Source organism: Squalius cephalus (genome assembly GCF_949319135.1).
Source record: "Squalius cephalus genome assembly, chromosome: 4".
NCBI classification, from domain to species: domain Eukaryota; kingdom Metazoa; phylum Chordata; class Actinopteri; order Cypriniformes; family Leuciscidae; genus Squalius; species Squalius cephalus.
In genome coordinates, this window is record NC_137125.1 from 52,252,943 (window position 1) to 52,268,047 (window position 15,105).

At 35.3% G+C, this 15,105-nt stretch overlaps 1 protein-coding gene across 14 annotated transcripts in view; it reads right to left on the reverse strand.

Moving 5' to 3' along the window:
• Positions 1-247: 247 nt before the first annotated feature.
• The window catches only part of osbpl8 (oxysterol binding protein-like 8), a 79,889-nt gene continuing 65,031 nt past the window's right edge, over positions 248-15,105 (reverse strand). For 9 of the 14 annotated variants that reach the window (XM_079870014.1, XM_079870016.1, XM_079870013.1 and 6 more), the window contains 17 exons: positions 13,982-14,185; positions 12,802-12,886; positions 12,562-12,721; positions 11,349-11,574; positions 10,940-11,124; positions 10,005-10,086; positions 9,824-9,922; positions 8,654-8,750; positions 8,472-8,570; positions 6,973-7,070; positions 6,687-6,776; positions 6,054-6,190; positions 4,826-5,011; positions 4,036-4,123; positions 2,499-2,601; positions 2,320-2,425; positions 248-712 (listed from right to left, as the gene is read on the reverse strand). In XM_079870014.1, coding sequence (XP_079726140.1) covers positions 580-712; positions 2,320-2,425; positions 2,499-2,601; positions 4,036-4,123; positions 4,826-5,011; positions 6,054-6,190; positions 6,687-6,776; positions 6,973-7,070; positions 8,472-8,570; positions 8,654-8,750; positions 9,824-9,922; positions 10,005-10,086; positions 10,940-11,124; positions 11,349-11,574; positions 12,562-12,721; positions 12,802-12,886; positions 13,982-14,185 — 2,178 coding nt within the window. In that variant the 3' untranslated portion in view covers positions 248-579. Of the gene's footprint in view, positions 755-2,284; positions 2,426-2,498; positions 2,602-3,966; positions 4,124-4,825; positions 5,012-6,053; positions 6,191-6,686; positions 6,777-6,972; positions 7,071-8,471; positions 8,571-8,653; positions 8,751-9,823; positions 9,923-10,004; positions 10,087-10,939; positions 11,125-11,348; positions 11,575-12,561; positions 12,722-12,801; positions 12,887-13,981; positions 14,186-15,105 lie in introns of all 14 variants that reach the window. The other 5 variants (XM_079870010.1, XM_079870018.1, XM_079870017.1 and 2 more) reach the window with 2 other exon arrangements.

A 15,105-nucleotide genomic window follows, 5' to 3' on the forward strand; every position in this document is an offset into this window, starting at 1 on the left:
AGAGTTTTAGGACTAAAATGCATTAAGACATATTCACTTTCATAACATTTCCAAATTCTCATTGCTATAATGCATCCATACGCAAATTTGATTTAAATCAGTACAAATTAAAGGCAGTACAATAAATACCATCACGTACAAATACTTAATAATATCTCATTTTTTGGGGGATTATATTTTTTTTTTGCACTTCAGTCATGAGAATTTGGGGTGAAATGTGCTTATTTGTCATGAAAATATCATAACGTTTCATTTTTTTTTTTTAGCTAGATTTGATGATATTCACTCATTAAGTGTGTATGTTGACTGACGTCCTCCACTACGCTCATGGAGGGTAAAAACAGTGCTAAAATAATTTAAAACCATTGGAGGCTGATGAAGAATTTCCTCTTTTTGTAGAATAAAAGTAAACAGTCATTTCTAAAAACATCCCACAATGCACTTCAACCACGGCTCGATATCAGCCGTCGATACGAATTCATTAAAAAAAAAAAATGGAACGAATGAAAGCCGAATGTGATGGTGAGGTGGTGCTAAAGGAGTGAAGGGTCTCCCGTTTGAGGAGGAGACCTGGACTTGTTACTTGAAGATGAAGTTGAGGAGGACCTGGACGAAGATGAGGAAGAGGATGATGGCGAAATCTCTGTGAGTGAGGAACCAGCTCTCCGTCGTCGACTGACTCGCCACTCGACTCCTCAGGGCGTTGACGCTCCTGGACGCAGTGTTAAGAAAGGTGAATATTCTTGCAGGGTATCTGCACAATTTTTAAAGTCAAATTTAAGGCTTTTTAAGACCTTTTTATGACCTGAAGAAATCAAAATTAATACCGTGCATTAGGGGTGCGCAATATTGGCAAAAATATATCTAGATATTTTCAAAGTTGTGTTGATAATAATTAGATGATATTTTACTGATAGTGTTTTTGCACTGGTATCCTGGCTGGTTTAGGCCTGTTGTTGACAGCAGACCCACGAAGATATTCATATTTTTTATATTCTATGCAGTGGTCAGTTCACAGCAGTGACCGAAATTAACTTTTTTATTAAGGGGCAATATTTGACACCTTAAATTGATTTCCAGGGGCATTTTCACCTATATATGGACATTGTTTCTAAACGTTTTTAGAGGTATGCATCACCTTTTATGTCAAATTCTAACATTCAAATTAAATTATATTAGAATAACACAGTACCAATGTCAAAATAAATCATTAAATTAAAATCCATCCTTGCAGTGCAGAGGTGACACAGAAGCGGCATCAAAACTGGCATTAGCCTACTATATTTACACTTCATTTACAATTGCATAAATAAAGCTATTCAATATTTAAATATGACATGATTTATAATTTTAACGTTTTAATTAAAGGATACTTTAAATATGAAACTGAAACCACCAGTAGGTGGCGGCAAGTCACTGTCTTAATAAGCGAGTCATTTATTCAACCGATTCGTTCAAACGGCTGATTCATTCAGAAAAACATGTGATTGTTTATTGAATCGTTAAAATGATTCGTTCAAAACGCGGATTTCAGTAAAAAAAAAAAAAAAATCAGCGCTGTCTGTTGGACTTAGGAAATTCTCGTTGGCGATATAAAGTTAAAATTGACAATATTGTGTCCAAAAAGTAACTCACAATGTTAACTTTATTGTTAATTTAACTGTTGTATAAAATAAATAGCACATTTGCAATTGTGCAAAGGAAAACGGCACTCTTGCTCATGTGATATTCTAATATAACAACATAATATGATATAAATATAAGACAAAAACTCATTTGGGGACATCTATAACTGCAATGACACATCACACAGTGAAAGCAAGCATGAGAGACAAACGCGATGTCAGCTCGCACTCGCAGTGCCTCGTACATAGTTAAAATAATGATTACAATATCATCATAGTTCAATATCGCACACTCCTAAGCACATGAAGAATGAACTTACAACTGAACTGACATTTACTCGTTTTCTTCTCTCCTCTCCCGTGCAGGAGACAGATGTAGGCTAATATGCTGCCGTAAGTGACGCGAATTGTCATGTGAACAAGCAAATCCACCAAGATAGATTTAAAAAAATAATACGTAGGCCTACGCTAATTAGATAGTTTTAGTTTCGAAAGCATTTAGATAAGTCTAAGTCAAAGTGTCATCTAAAATTTAAGACCTTTCATAAGTAAAAATAAGACATTTTTTTAAAAGACTTTTATGGCCTTAAATAAAAAAAAATCTAATTTAAGACCTTTTAAGACTTAAGGATCCGCGGGGACCCTGTCTTGTTGTTCACTGTGATGTGAGTGTGTGTTAGAGATGCAGCGTCACCTGTTAATGTCCTCCTGGGTTTTTCTGATCGACTCAATGGCACTTTGGATTTCACTCAGATCGGTTCCTTTCTTCCGGAGGCGGCTGTTGTGTTTGCTTTTGTGCCCTGAAGGAAAGACCATGATCAGGTGGTGGCATGTTTGAGCATGTGTGTGTGTGTGTGTGTGTATATGACGTACTCTCGCTGCCTGACGAGTCCTGTCGGTCCGGCTCCGGAGACGAGCAGCCACTTTCAGGACTCTTAGGTTTATCACTCTTGTGTTTCCGCTTTGGTCCCGTCACCTGCAGAAACACACGCAGACGAGAGCCGGACATTCACACAGTTTATTCTTTATTTTGTGGTTATGACAGTCTGAATTATATATGCGATTCTCAGATTTTTTTGAAAGGCTGCAAACAGGGTCCAACATGAACTTTTTGCCAGCCATAAATGTTTAATACTGGCCATGAAGCTGGATTTTGCATATTTGTTTCCATCCAAGTTGGAAATTTCTATTTAAAAAAAACAAACATTTATTACTACATTTATTGCTTGTTCAAATGCAATTTAAATACATTTATTATGTATTTATTTAAATGCTAATTTAATTTCTAATTATTTATTATTATTATATGCATTATTTGTTTAACTCCAAATTTAATTTCTAATTAATATTTTATTTATTTATTATTGTTATTATTATTATTATTATATGTATTATTTGTTTAACTCCAAATTTAATTTCTAATTATTATTTTATTTATTATTATTATTATTATATGTATTATTTGTTTAACTCCAAATTTAATTTCTAATTATTATTTTATTTATTACATTTACTATTTATTTGAAAGCACATTTCATTTAAAACAATTTTATCATTACATTTATTATTAATTTACATTTTAAATGTATTATTTCAACGTATATATTTCATTCTACTTCCCTAACCCTTCATTTATTACAACATTTATTATTTAAACGTCAATTTAATTTCAAACAATTTATTATTACATTATGTATTTAACTCTTACATTTATTTATTTAAATGCAAATTCAATAATGAAAATGTAACTTCTAATTATGATTTTATTACATTTTAATATTTATTTGAAGAAAAAAAAAATTCTAATCAATTTTATTGTTACACTTATTTTTTCAAATCTTACATTTATTATTTATTCAAATTTAATTTATACTTACTTTTTATTTAATACAACATTTATTATTTATTTAAGAATGAATTTAATTATGATTTATCTAAAATTTCTGAATATCACAAAAAATATTGTTTCCATCCCATGTGATTTAATGTGCACATTTATTCCTATCTTTGTAAATGCTTTTCTATACAAAATCCCAAGATTCACAAAACAATTCATTTTGGACCCTAGTTTCAAAGACGCATCCCAGATGCAACCAGAACACAGGAAATCACACAGGCACGCATGCGAGTCAGTTGCAAACGCCAAAGAGCACAAAGAAAAACAAAAGCTGAAAATGAAGCAGAGTGGTCATGTGACCAGGTCAGGCAGCAGATGATTGGTTGCATTGCAGAACGGTGAATGGAAGGTTGAAGAATGGACAGAGCACAGGCGATGATGAGATGGAAGCAGAGAGAGGGATTGTGGGTAGAGTGAGGGAGAGGTGGGGACAGAAGGACGTACCTGGCTCAGGTAATTGTCCCTCCGGGAGCCCTGCTGGGTACTGAGACTAACTACACTGGCTGAACGTACCATAGGCGTCCTGTGGCGCACTTTGGTCTGAATACAGCCGTCTTTCTCGAACTGAATCAGATCGTTGAGCGGATCCCACGGACGAGTGCTAGGACACAGAGAAACACACCATCCTCACAGTAAACGGGACACGCTACAATGCACTTCCTGTCCAGGAGGGGGCAGCGTGTGTTAGAAAACCAACAGTGAGCGCTGGCTGAACTGCTCTCAGATCTGTTTTAATGCTTCAATTCAATTTTAGCTGTCAACAAAATCAAGTTATCAAAAAAAATTTTTTTTGGGCCCTATAAAATCAATTTTATTTTTATCAAATTCTGTGTTTTCCATAATCAAAAATCATGTCTAATCAATTGAATTCACAAAACGTTAACAACTTAATTAATTAAAATGTCAATAACAATAGGGCCTTGTGAAATCCTGTGCTGAAACGTATAATATATACATTTTTTTTTTTTTTTAAGTTGAACAAAAATTACATTTTTAGACCCACAAATTTCACAAATTCCTTTTTTTCCATTAAAATTTTTCTGGATTCCATTTTTGATGGATTTAAATAAATTCATTTAATTTAATCATAAAAAAATCATGTCTAATCAATTAAATTCATCAAGCTTTAACAATTTAATAATTCAATACAATTTGAATAATAATAGAGTTTTTTTCCGTGTTGTGCTTTGATTTTTCTGGATTTATGATTTAATACAAATTCATCATCAAACACAGTGGCAATCAATTGAAGGCATACATCATCACTTGAATGAATCGTAATGAAGTCTAAATGTGTGCTTACTCAGCGTAGCGGTAATGCCACTCTCCGGTGGCGGGGTCCTGCTCGAACAGCGCGGGCATCCACTCCTCACACTTGGCCTTGCGCTCGCGTGCCGCCTTCCTCTGAACCTCCTCCAGGATGAACTTCTCATTGGTCGCCTCCGTCTGGTCCTTGTTGTTTATGGCCCGTGTCACATGTTGCCACAGCCTGAAGATGACAGGGAAACACTTCTGTAAATGTGGTCCTTTTCATAATCGGGAAACTATTTGTTATTTCTCATGTCACTGAGCATTAGCATTAGCATTAGCGTAGGGCCCTATGAAATCCGTTTGATTTTGTCCCAGATTACAATTTTTTTCCATTTTAATGGTAAAATTTAATTTAAAGGTCCCGTTCTTCGTGATCCCATGTTTCAAACTTTAGTTAGTGTGTAATGTTGTTGTTAGAGTATAAATAATATCTGTAAAATTATAAAGCTCAAAGTTCAATGCCAAGCGAGATATTTTATTTAACAGAAGTCGCCTACATCGAACGGCCCGTTTGGACTACATCCCTCTACTTCCTTCTTTAATGACGTCAGTAGAACAGTTTTTGACTAACCTTGATCTGTTGGGTATTTTGAGCTGAAACTTCACATACACACTCTGGGGACACCAGAGACTTATTTTACATCTTGTGAAAAGGGGCATAATACGGGACCTTTAAGGCTTATAGTTTAACAAAAAAATTATTTTTAATCAGTTTTATTTGACCATTTTATGAAATGTGTCTATTTGAATGGTTTAATTAAATTTGAATAATAAAAAAATCATGTCTAACCAATTTAATTCATAAAACTCTAACAATTTATTTATATTAAAAAAAATCTAGAAATTCTGGGTTGTAATTAATAGAAATGTATTAATAAAAAAATGGTGGTAACCAAATAAAGGCATAAAACATTATTTTATTAATCTTTTAAAGTGTAATAAAAAATATATGTACAACAGAGGTTTACTGTTAACATAATAAAATAGAAAAGCTGTTTGATATTCCAATAATGTCCAATAGTGATGGTCACAATTTCTTAAAGTTAAACCGAACTTTTTTTATTTTGGCGGGTTGTAGAGAAGATCTTTGAGTTTCTTTTTGTGCCGCTCAAGCAGAACATCCAGACTTCAGATTTCAATAGCAGTGTTTTGTGGTTTATTCACATACACTAGTCCATATATATATATATATATGTGTGTGTTTACGAATGAATTTCTACCTCTCGGACTCAAACTCGCTCTGTTCTTCAGGAGGAACGGTGCCTCGGATCAGTCGGTTCTGCCTCAGCTCCGGCGTTGGGTTCCAAAACGTCTCCATCTCACCCGTCTTCTTATCGTTGATGAAGACTTCGCTGTCCTGTAGAAAACACACACAATGACAGTCTCAAAGAAGCCTTAGTTTCAGGTCAAAACACATTTCGATTTGCTAAAATCATTAGTTGTGGCTAAACCACATGCTTTAGACTATTCCGGCCAAGAACTGCTCACTTTGACGTTAAAAATCCTTTGATTGACATGTAAAGACACATTTTGGGATTTATATGCAACCTTCAAGGTCTTTACACACTGAGTCCGAAATTTTCGCATGCGTTTTTCCATATTCATCATTCGGTGGCTCTGAATTGTCAAAACTCCTAACTCAAAAAACGCAGAAAATCAAACCCGATCCAATTTTTTTTATGACGGATGAAAGTTTCGGAGGCAGTGTGTAAACGTGATTGACACAACGTGAGGTCGTGTTTATTTTTTAACGTGCGAACATTTCGGACGAGGACTTTTACAGTTGATTTCTTGTTCCTTTTGTACACACACACACACACACACACACACACACACACACACACACTACTCACCCAGTGCCCCTCGAGTGTCGCCAGCACCTCCTTCCCAAGTTTGATCTTCCCGTTGATCTGATTGACACTATCACTGCTGCCAAGGAACGGCTGAGATGACGGGGAAATATCAGTCATGCCATTGAAACAGGTCATATAAAGCATCATCCATTTGTGGATGTCGTTATCAGTGTGGCATTTAGGATGATGTGTTACGGATGTGATGTCTGTGGCCTTTCTGTCTGCGCCCTACTGTTCTTCTAAATGTCACAAAAGCTCAAAAACACAGACATGAACACACACACACCTTGAGTTTGAACTCCAGCTGAGCGCTGTAGCCCGTCTTCTCACAGGTGATGGACACCTGTCCGCCCAACTCCAGAGTCATAGTACCGTACAGGATCCCTGAGAGACACACAGACACAGAATGTGTGTTAATCTGCGTGAGTGAATGGTGTATCTGTAATGACTGTTAGTGAATAAACCCGTGTGTGTGTGTGTGTGTGTGTGTGTGTGTGTGTGTGTGTGTGTGTGCAAGGACATTGAGATTTATTTTATTTGCACAGGTTCTCTTATAATAATAATAATCATATTAATAATAATAATAATCTTATTAAAAAAAACCAACAACGCACATCACGTTTCTGGACAAACAGCCGTAATACATGACGCTTGCTAAGCCAGACCTCAGTCTGCAGGAGATGGTCTTTGGTAACACTCTATGATAACAATTCAACATTAACAAATACTATTGAAGCTTAACAGATCAAATATGAAAAAAAGTATATTATTAAATGCATATTATATATAAAATACTGTTATAAATATGTATTTAATATACTTTTTCATATTCATATATATATATATATATATATATATATATATATATATATATATATAAATAATTTATAATATTGTTATAATGTATTTACACACATACATATATAAATGTATAATCTTGTTATATGTATTACTGTATGTATTATATATATATATATATATATATATATATAAATAAATAAATGAATAGATCTTTATAAATATACATGACAAATACAATACAATTATGAATCGTATTATATTTATATATTTTAATAAATATTTATAATTACATAATTTTATTTATAATAATTATGAATCATATTAATAATATTTAAAAATAAGTATATATATATATATATATATAAAATAAATAAATAAATATCATATATATGAATAAATATGATATATATATATATATATATATATATAAAATTAACATTCTATAAATATATTTACATTACAAATATTATTTTACAAGTAAATTACATAAATATAAATCATAAATACAAATCCATATAACTAAATATTAAACAAATATATTATTATTAACGTGTATATGGTATATATATATATATGGAGAGAGAGAGAGAGAGAGAGAGAGAGAGAGAGAATATATATGATTTATGATATAAATAATAAAATATACACACTTTGGTAAATATATATAAATTAAAAACTATTTGAATGTACATTAGCTAAAGATCTGTTAAGCGTTACATAATGAGCTAATGTTTTTCTTGTTATTATTAAGAGATATACTGTATAAAGTGTTACCAAACCGTCATATTCTAACTAAAATGCCAAATCTAGCCTGGATACTGCACATGTATCTAAATCAGTCCAAACGAGTTACTAGACATGTAAACATACCTAGATGTGTCCCTACAGAAGACAACGGGGATAGGGTTAGTCGTGCAGCGTGACTGTTAGCTGTGCTAACGGGTGATAGTTCACATTAACGTAAGTGCATGTGCGCAGACAGACCTTTGCAGTGAGCGTAGGGCATGTTCATCACATAATCCTCCCCTCTGTTCAGAAACGACAGCCTGGCTTCTCCGTCCAAGATGGCCGACAGCGAGTTTCCTAAAAAACACCAACAAACTCACAATCAGACGTGTGTGTTATACAAAATCATGCGATTTAATAGCGTGTTTCCTCTGTCTCACCGTAAAACTTGGACTTGGCCAGGATGCTGCCGCTGAGACAAAAGCCATCCTTCCTGTTACTGACATAAAAGGCTGAAACTGGAGGATGATGGGATACCTGGAGGACAACATATGTGTCATCTTGGTGTGTAGTTCAATAATATACTAACTGGTAGGGGTGTGCCAGTTTCAGAATTGGGGATGACGGTTATGACGTGAGTCAAATGTGACGGTTCTTAACATAACCGTCGTGTGTGTGTGTGTGTGGGGGGGGGGGCATTGCGACGTTCGTCTGTTATAGGACAGCTTAGTTTGAATAAACGAGCAGACACTGATTAGCTATTTGATCGCCTAAATAAATAAAAATTAAAAATAAAATTAATATTTGTGTAGTGTTCAATGTTGTTATCGATAGAGATACGCAGATGGGGTATTATTTCGTCCGCAACCGCATCACAAAACTCATCATCCGCACCAAAGTTTTTTGACCAAATTTCAAAGCCGCACCCGCCCGCCATCCGCTGATTGTTTTGCGGTCTATGGATGATGCAATGCTCTGCTGATGCTAGCCGCAAGAAAGCCCTTGTCTGTTCTAGAAAGGATGCAGCAAAGATATTTAATGCTAATGTATGAGGCATAGGCCTACGCTGAGTTTCATTCATTTACGATGAGATGCGCTCTAGTTCACAATGCAATGCAAGTGAACGCGGCGCACCGGTGCCTCCATGTCGCGGTTATTATATTGTCATTTGCTTTTTATTTATTAAATACATGCAATTGGTTGATGAAACATTTATTAAAATTAAGATACAATTTGTACAAAACGAAATTCGCTTTAAAGAAAGGCTTTTAACAATGCAATGCAAGTGAACGCGGCGCGCTGGCGCCTCAATGTCGGTTATTATATTGTCTACTATACTTGCTTTTTATTTATTAAATACATGCAATTGGTTGATGAAACATTTATTAAAATTAATATACAATTTATACAAAACGAAATTCGCTTTAAAGAAAGGCTTTCTACAAATAAAAACTTAATGAAGTGGTAAAAATCATGTCTGACGATTTACAAAACGATTTACGGTTATAGAGATCTAATGACGGTGTTCAACTATAACCGTCGGCCTCACGGTTATATACTAACCGTCACACCCCTACTAACTGGTATCGAAGTGGATGTCACTGCTTTACCTGCTCTGCGATGTAGAAGGTTTTGCTGTTTGTCTTGGTGTGGATCCATAAACAGCGAAATGTTTCTCCGATAATGGGGTTATACGGTTTCTTTAAACCCTGTCAATGACGAAAAGATGAAAATATGAAGTAAAATGACAGATTTGAGACGCCTGATGGCTGCTAGTGAATCTGTCTTCACCTTTGGCTTCTTGTAGAATCCAGAAATGTACCATTTGACCACCTTCTTCATCCGGTTATAAGCGTTCTCCTCCACCGCCGCTCTGATGACATAAAACACAGACAATTATGAAGAAGCTTCTTTAATAAAACAAACTAAAATCAGATTTTATGTATATTTTTACATTGTATTTTGCCTTCACACTGAGGACTACACGTGGACAAACAATCCAATGAAAAAAGTACATTTATTTATAATAATAATAATAATAATAATAATAATCACAATAATAAACAATATATTGTGATTATTATTAATATGAATAAATGTCATTTAATTAATTGGATTATTATTTAGTCACCATGTTTGTCCCACTTTATCCTAAATAATGCTAAAATAATTTTAATATAAATTGTATTTAAAAATATAAATATAAAAAAAACGATATTTTTTTAACACATTATTATTATTTATTTTAAACACAATTTATGTTTTTTAAATCACTTTAATTTTAGAACAGCATATGTTTTTTAAAACACAATATATTTTTTAAGTCGAACCTAACAATGCACATTTTTGGAACACTAGATTTGTAACCAGTGTCCTTTTATTATTATTCATAAACTACTACTAGTTATTAATATTTCAAATTGATATTGATGTTAATTGTTAGGTTCATTTTGTAATTTTATGGTGTTCTTTTATTAATTGTTATTAGTTTATTTATATGTTGCATTATTTTTATTTCAGTTTTAGTAGTGCTTCAACTATTTATTTCACTTAGCGGCCAAGGCAACATTTCTAACTTTCATTTCAGTTTTTCAACAAACATTAATATACATTCATTCAGCTTTATTTCAATTATTTTATTAGTTTCCGATTTATTTGGGAATACAAAGGACCATCTGAATACTCAGAACGTCACTGTGCCAGTGTGTGTGTGTGTGTTATCTTACTCCGACAGGAAGTCCGCGTGGTAGTAGTAATCGGACAGTTTGTCCAGGAAGGATCGTGGCTCCAGGATGAAGGTGGGCAGGACGACTTTGGACAGGTCCATGCCGGGCCGGACCTGCTTCAGTAGAGTCCAGATCAGAGATTTATTCTCTTCTGATACTGTCTCTGTCTGAGCCGCTTCGCCAGCCTGATAAACACACACACACACACACAGATTGAGTGAACAGATTGTGTCATATCCACCACAGACTTTCTGTTCATCTCCCCAGCTGTCTGCTGTAAAAATAGACGTCTGAATATTGTGTTAGCATCTGTGCATTAATAGCACTCCACTCGAGCCAAACAATAATTCATCACGATAATGTCATGATTTACAGATTGTATTGAGCCGGACTTCACTCGCACACGCACCTCTCCGAGCTCCTCGTGGCTCTGCTCAATGTACGGCGTTTCCCGCAGCGTCTCGTTGGGATCCATGTCGACGTATGAGTCTTCCTGTCGCTCTGACGTGTCGCTGTCGCTCTCTTCACTTTTATCCATCACCTCATTTTCCCACTCCTCCTGCTCCTGCTCATTCTCACGGTCCGACTTATCAGAATACAGGTCTGGATCCTTAAACTGGTCACTGTCATTAAACCTGGTGGATCACGCAAACTCTCAGTTAGTACACAGGACTTGCATTAATCGGTGACTAGTGATGCGCTGACTACATCAGTTTTGTTCAATGTAAGCGTATAGAGTCCAACATCTGAATTCTGGAAGTTAAAACTGTGGGTTAATAGTGAAAATGCAAGTAATAAACCTTTAAAGACAGAACTACTGTGAGCTAAGAGGTTGTTAATCGATTGTATAGGCTTTTGTTGAAGCCGTCAGCCCGCATTATTTCAACTTTTTTTTTTTAAATAAATCATGTTTTCCAGCTGAATTTGTGGTGAAAAACTACATTACCCATGATGCAGTACAGAAAATTCCACCAATCAGTGGGTTGAAACAAGCAAAATACGCAAAATAGCTCGTTAGCTGTAAAGCATGATGGTCTTGATATGGTCTTTTTTTGCAATAAACTTCAATATATTTTTTTTAATGTCATCACAATGCTTTCTTTTGTAGTTCTTTTCCTCATTTAAGCCGTTAACCACGCAGTCTTGTACCTTCATCTTTTAGTCTAATTATCAAATACGTTTTCAAATCAAAGTTTGTAATGTTGTGATTCACCTTATCGCTGGCTGTTTTAGTTCAGGGTGTATAACGCTTTTATAAAGACTATTACTAAATCCCTATGGGAAAAATTAATGGAAAAAATACCTCCAGAACCAACGCCACTGAAAAAGTAGGCAGCATTAAAGTGCTCGACTGTGAATGTGCTAGTCAATGAAGATTTGTATTATTGGTTATCATATTTCTAGTGTGCCATAAAATGAAAATAACTATCTGCTATCATATTAGCCAAGACTGAGCTCTCACTAAAGATTTCCAAGTAAATGTCACGGCACTCTGCCGCTGATCGTCCGTCATTAAAAATGAATATGCAAGTTCATGAAGTGTCAGTTTTTATCAATGCTGAATAAAACATGAATCTAAAGAGCCCGTAACATGACAGCTCAGTGTGTTAATGTGCTCTTACTGAAAGCCCTGCATGTTGTGCGCCCGCAGCAGACTGTAGAAGTTGATGTGCGAGTGCTCTGCGGTCTGTGGCGTCTCCTCTTTGCCCTCTCTGATCATCGTTCTCTTCAGCAAACTCGAGCATTTCAGAGCCAGCTCAAGAGCGTCCATCCAACATCGGCCTGCACACATCACACAAGAGATTGAAGCCGCAGTAAAATACAGCGCTCTGTTTTGTCAGTGTGTTGAGTGTGTGTCTCACCGTCAGATTCTGAAGCCGCTCTGAAGATCAGGTGGCTGCTGGGTAACGGCTGTGTGATGGACCCCACGGCTTCTCCTTTAGGGCCCTGAGACACACGCATAAACACTTCATCCAACTATCCAAATGGCATTTTTTACACTAATAGAAGAATATTAGAAGTATTCATATTAAAGAGTCCATTCTCAAAGCATTTTCTTTTTTTATACACTTTATATTTCTTTTATACACTACCGGTCCATAGTTTTGGGACGGTGTGATTTTTTTATACTTCAGTAAGGACACATTAAATTGAAAGTAAAGACATTTATAATGTTTTCTACTTCAAATTAATGCTGTACTTTTGAACTTTCTATTCATCAAAGAATCCTGAATAAAATGTGTCACGGTTTCTACAGAAATATGAAGCAGCACAACTGTTTTTAACATTGATAATAATAATCAGAAATGTTTCTTGAGCATCAAATCAGCATATTAGAATGATTTCTGAAGGATCATTTTTTACTCTATTTTTGATCAAATAAATCTCAAATAAGAGACTCCAGACCCCAATCTTTTAAACGGTTGTATGTTTTTAAATATTTAATGTATGTTGTATATTATTTTATATTTATATTTAGATTATTATATATGTTTTTGTCTTACAATGCCTTTAAGACTTCTTTTGGCACTTCAAAGATTAGAGGTGTGTGTAACATAACTCCTCCGAGACCCGAAGGTTGAGGATCCAAACGCAGTTCACTGGGTATTAACCACAGACATACACAAAGGCCAGGCAAAGGTCGAAACACAGATGAGCAGTCCAAACAAATGCCATGTCCAGGGCTAAGGCAAAACCAATGATATCCGGGGAACAGCAATAACAAAGATCGGGGGAACAAGGCTCAGAAATGCAGTACTTAAATACTAACAAGACCTAGAGTGACTGAATTAACCAGGTTTATATAGGCAGAAACTAACAAGCAACAGCTGAACACAATCATGGCTGATAGTCTGTGCAGTGGGTTATGGGTAATGTAGTCTTTGCTAGAGTCTGAGGTGGAGTACCCTCTGATGGTAATCGAGGGCCACTCTCACTGGTGATTGTGACAGTACGTCTACTCCAAACATTTAATTTTCAAACGATAACGCAAAACAATGCAAATCCGAAAAGGTTCGGGTAAATCCGAGTTTTCTCACGTACCTTGACGGCCCAGATGGACTGTTCGAGGGGGTGGAAGAGCTTGAAGCAGAACCCGTCCTTCTTCGACGGCCTCTCGATGAGCTCACAGGCGTTGAGCAGCACGGTACCGACCCACTGGCCGTTCTTATTGGTCTTATAGATCAGCAGGACGCCTGGCTTCAGCACACACCACAGCTTGGTCCAGCTCTTCAACGTCCCACGGATCTGAGAGAGAGAGGAAACGGGCTCATATGAGACTGGAGGTCATTTTAAGGATGTGGTTTGATTACTTGATCCAGACCTAAGATCGATTTTAACTTCCCTTTCTCCTGTGCCTGCAGGTCTTTTTATTGCATACTATCACATTGGTTTAATCATTGTGAGTGTCACTGTGATTATTAAAATCAGCGGTTTACCCCTGCAGCGATGTAAAGACTGAGGAGGAGAGGAGACGTCAAAATGAAAAGTGCTGTTCAATTTTTAATCATGTTTTTGTCCTGTTGGGTTTTACCACCAAAACTTAATAGTACAGCACTTGCATCTGTCTGCTGTGGATGAATTACGTGAGATCCTATGAAGAATAAGACAATTTTTAGATAATTTATGTGTAAATGGACATGCATTATACCACTTATACAGACTGTATTCCAATCAAAGCCTTTTTCTGCAAATTAGGCCGAATTGCTTTCATATTATTTGTGAATCATACAACCAAAATGCAGACTAGAGCTGCATGATTCTGGATAAACTGAAAATTAAAACAATTTTATATATATATATATATATATATATATATATATATATATATATATATATATATATATATATATATATATATATATATATAAAAGAGATTACAATTCTGAGCAGACAACTAGATAAAATAGCATGTAATTTACTAGTGGTTCTGAGAAAATGTTAAAGGGGTGGTATTATGCCCTTTTCACAAGATGTAAAATGAGTCTTTGATGTCCCCAGAGTGTGTATGTGAAGTTTTAGCTCAAAATACCCCACAGATATTTTTATATAGCATGTTAAAATGGTCAATTTTTGAGGGTGAGCAAAAACACACCGTTTTGTGTCTGTTCCTTTAAATGCAAATGAGCTGCTGCTCCCGGCACAGGGGGCGGAGCTTCAAGAGCTTG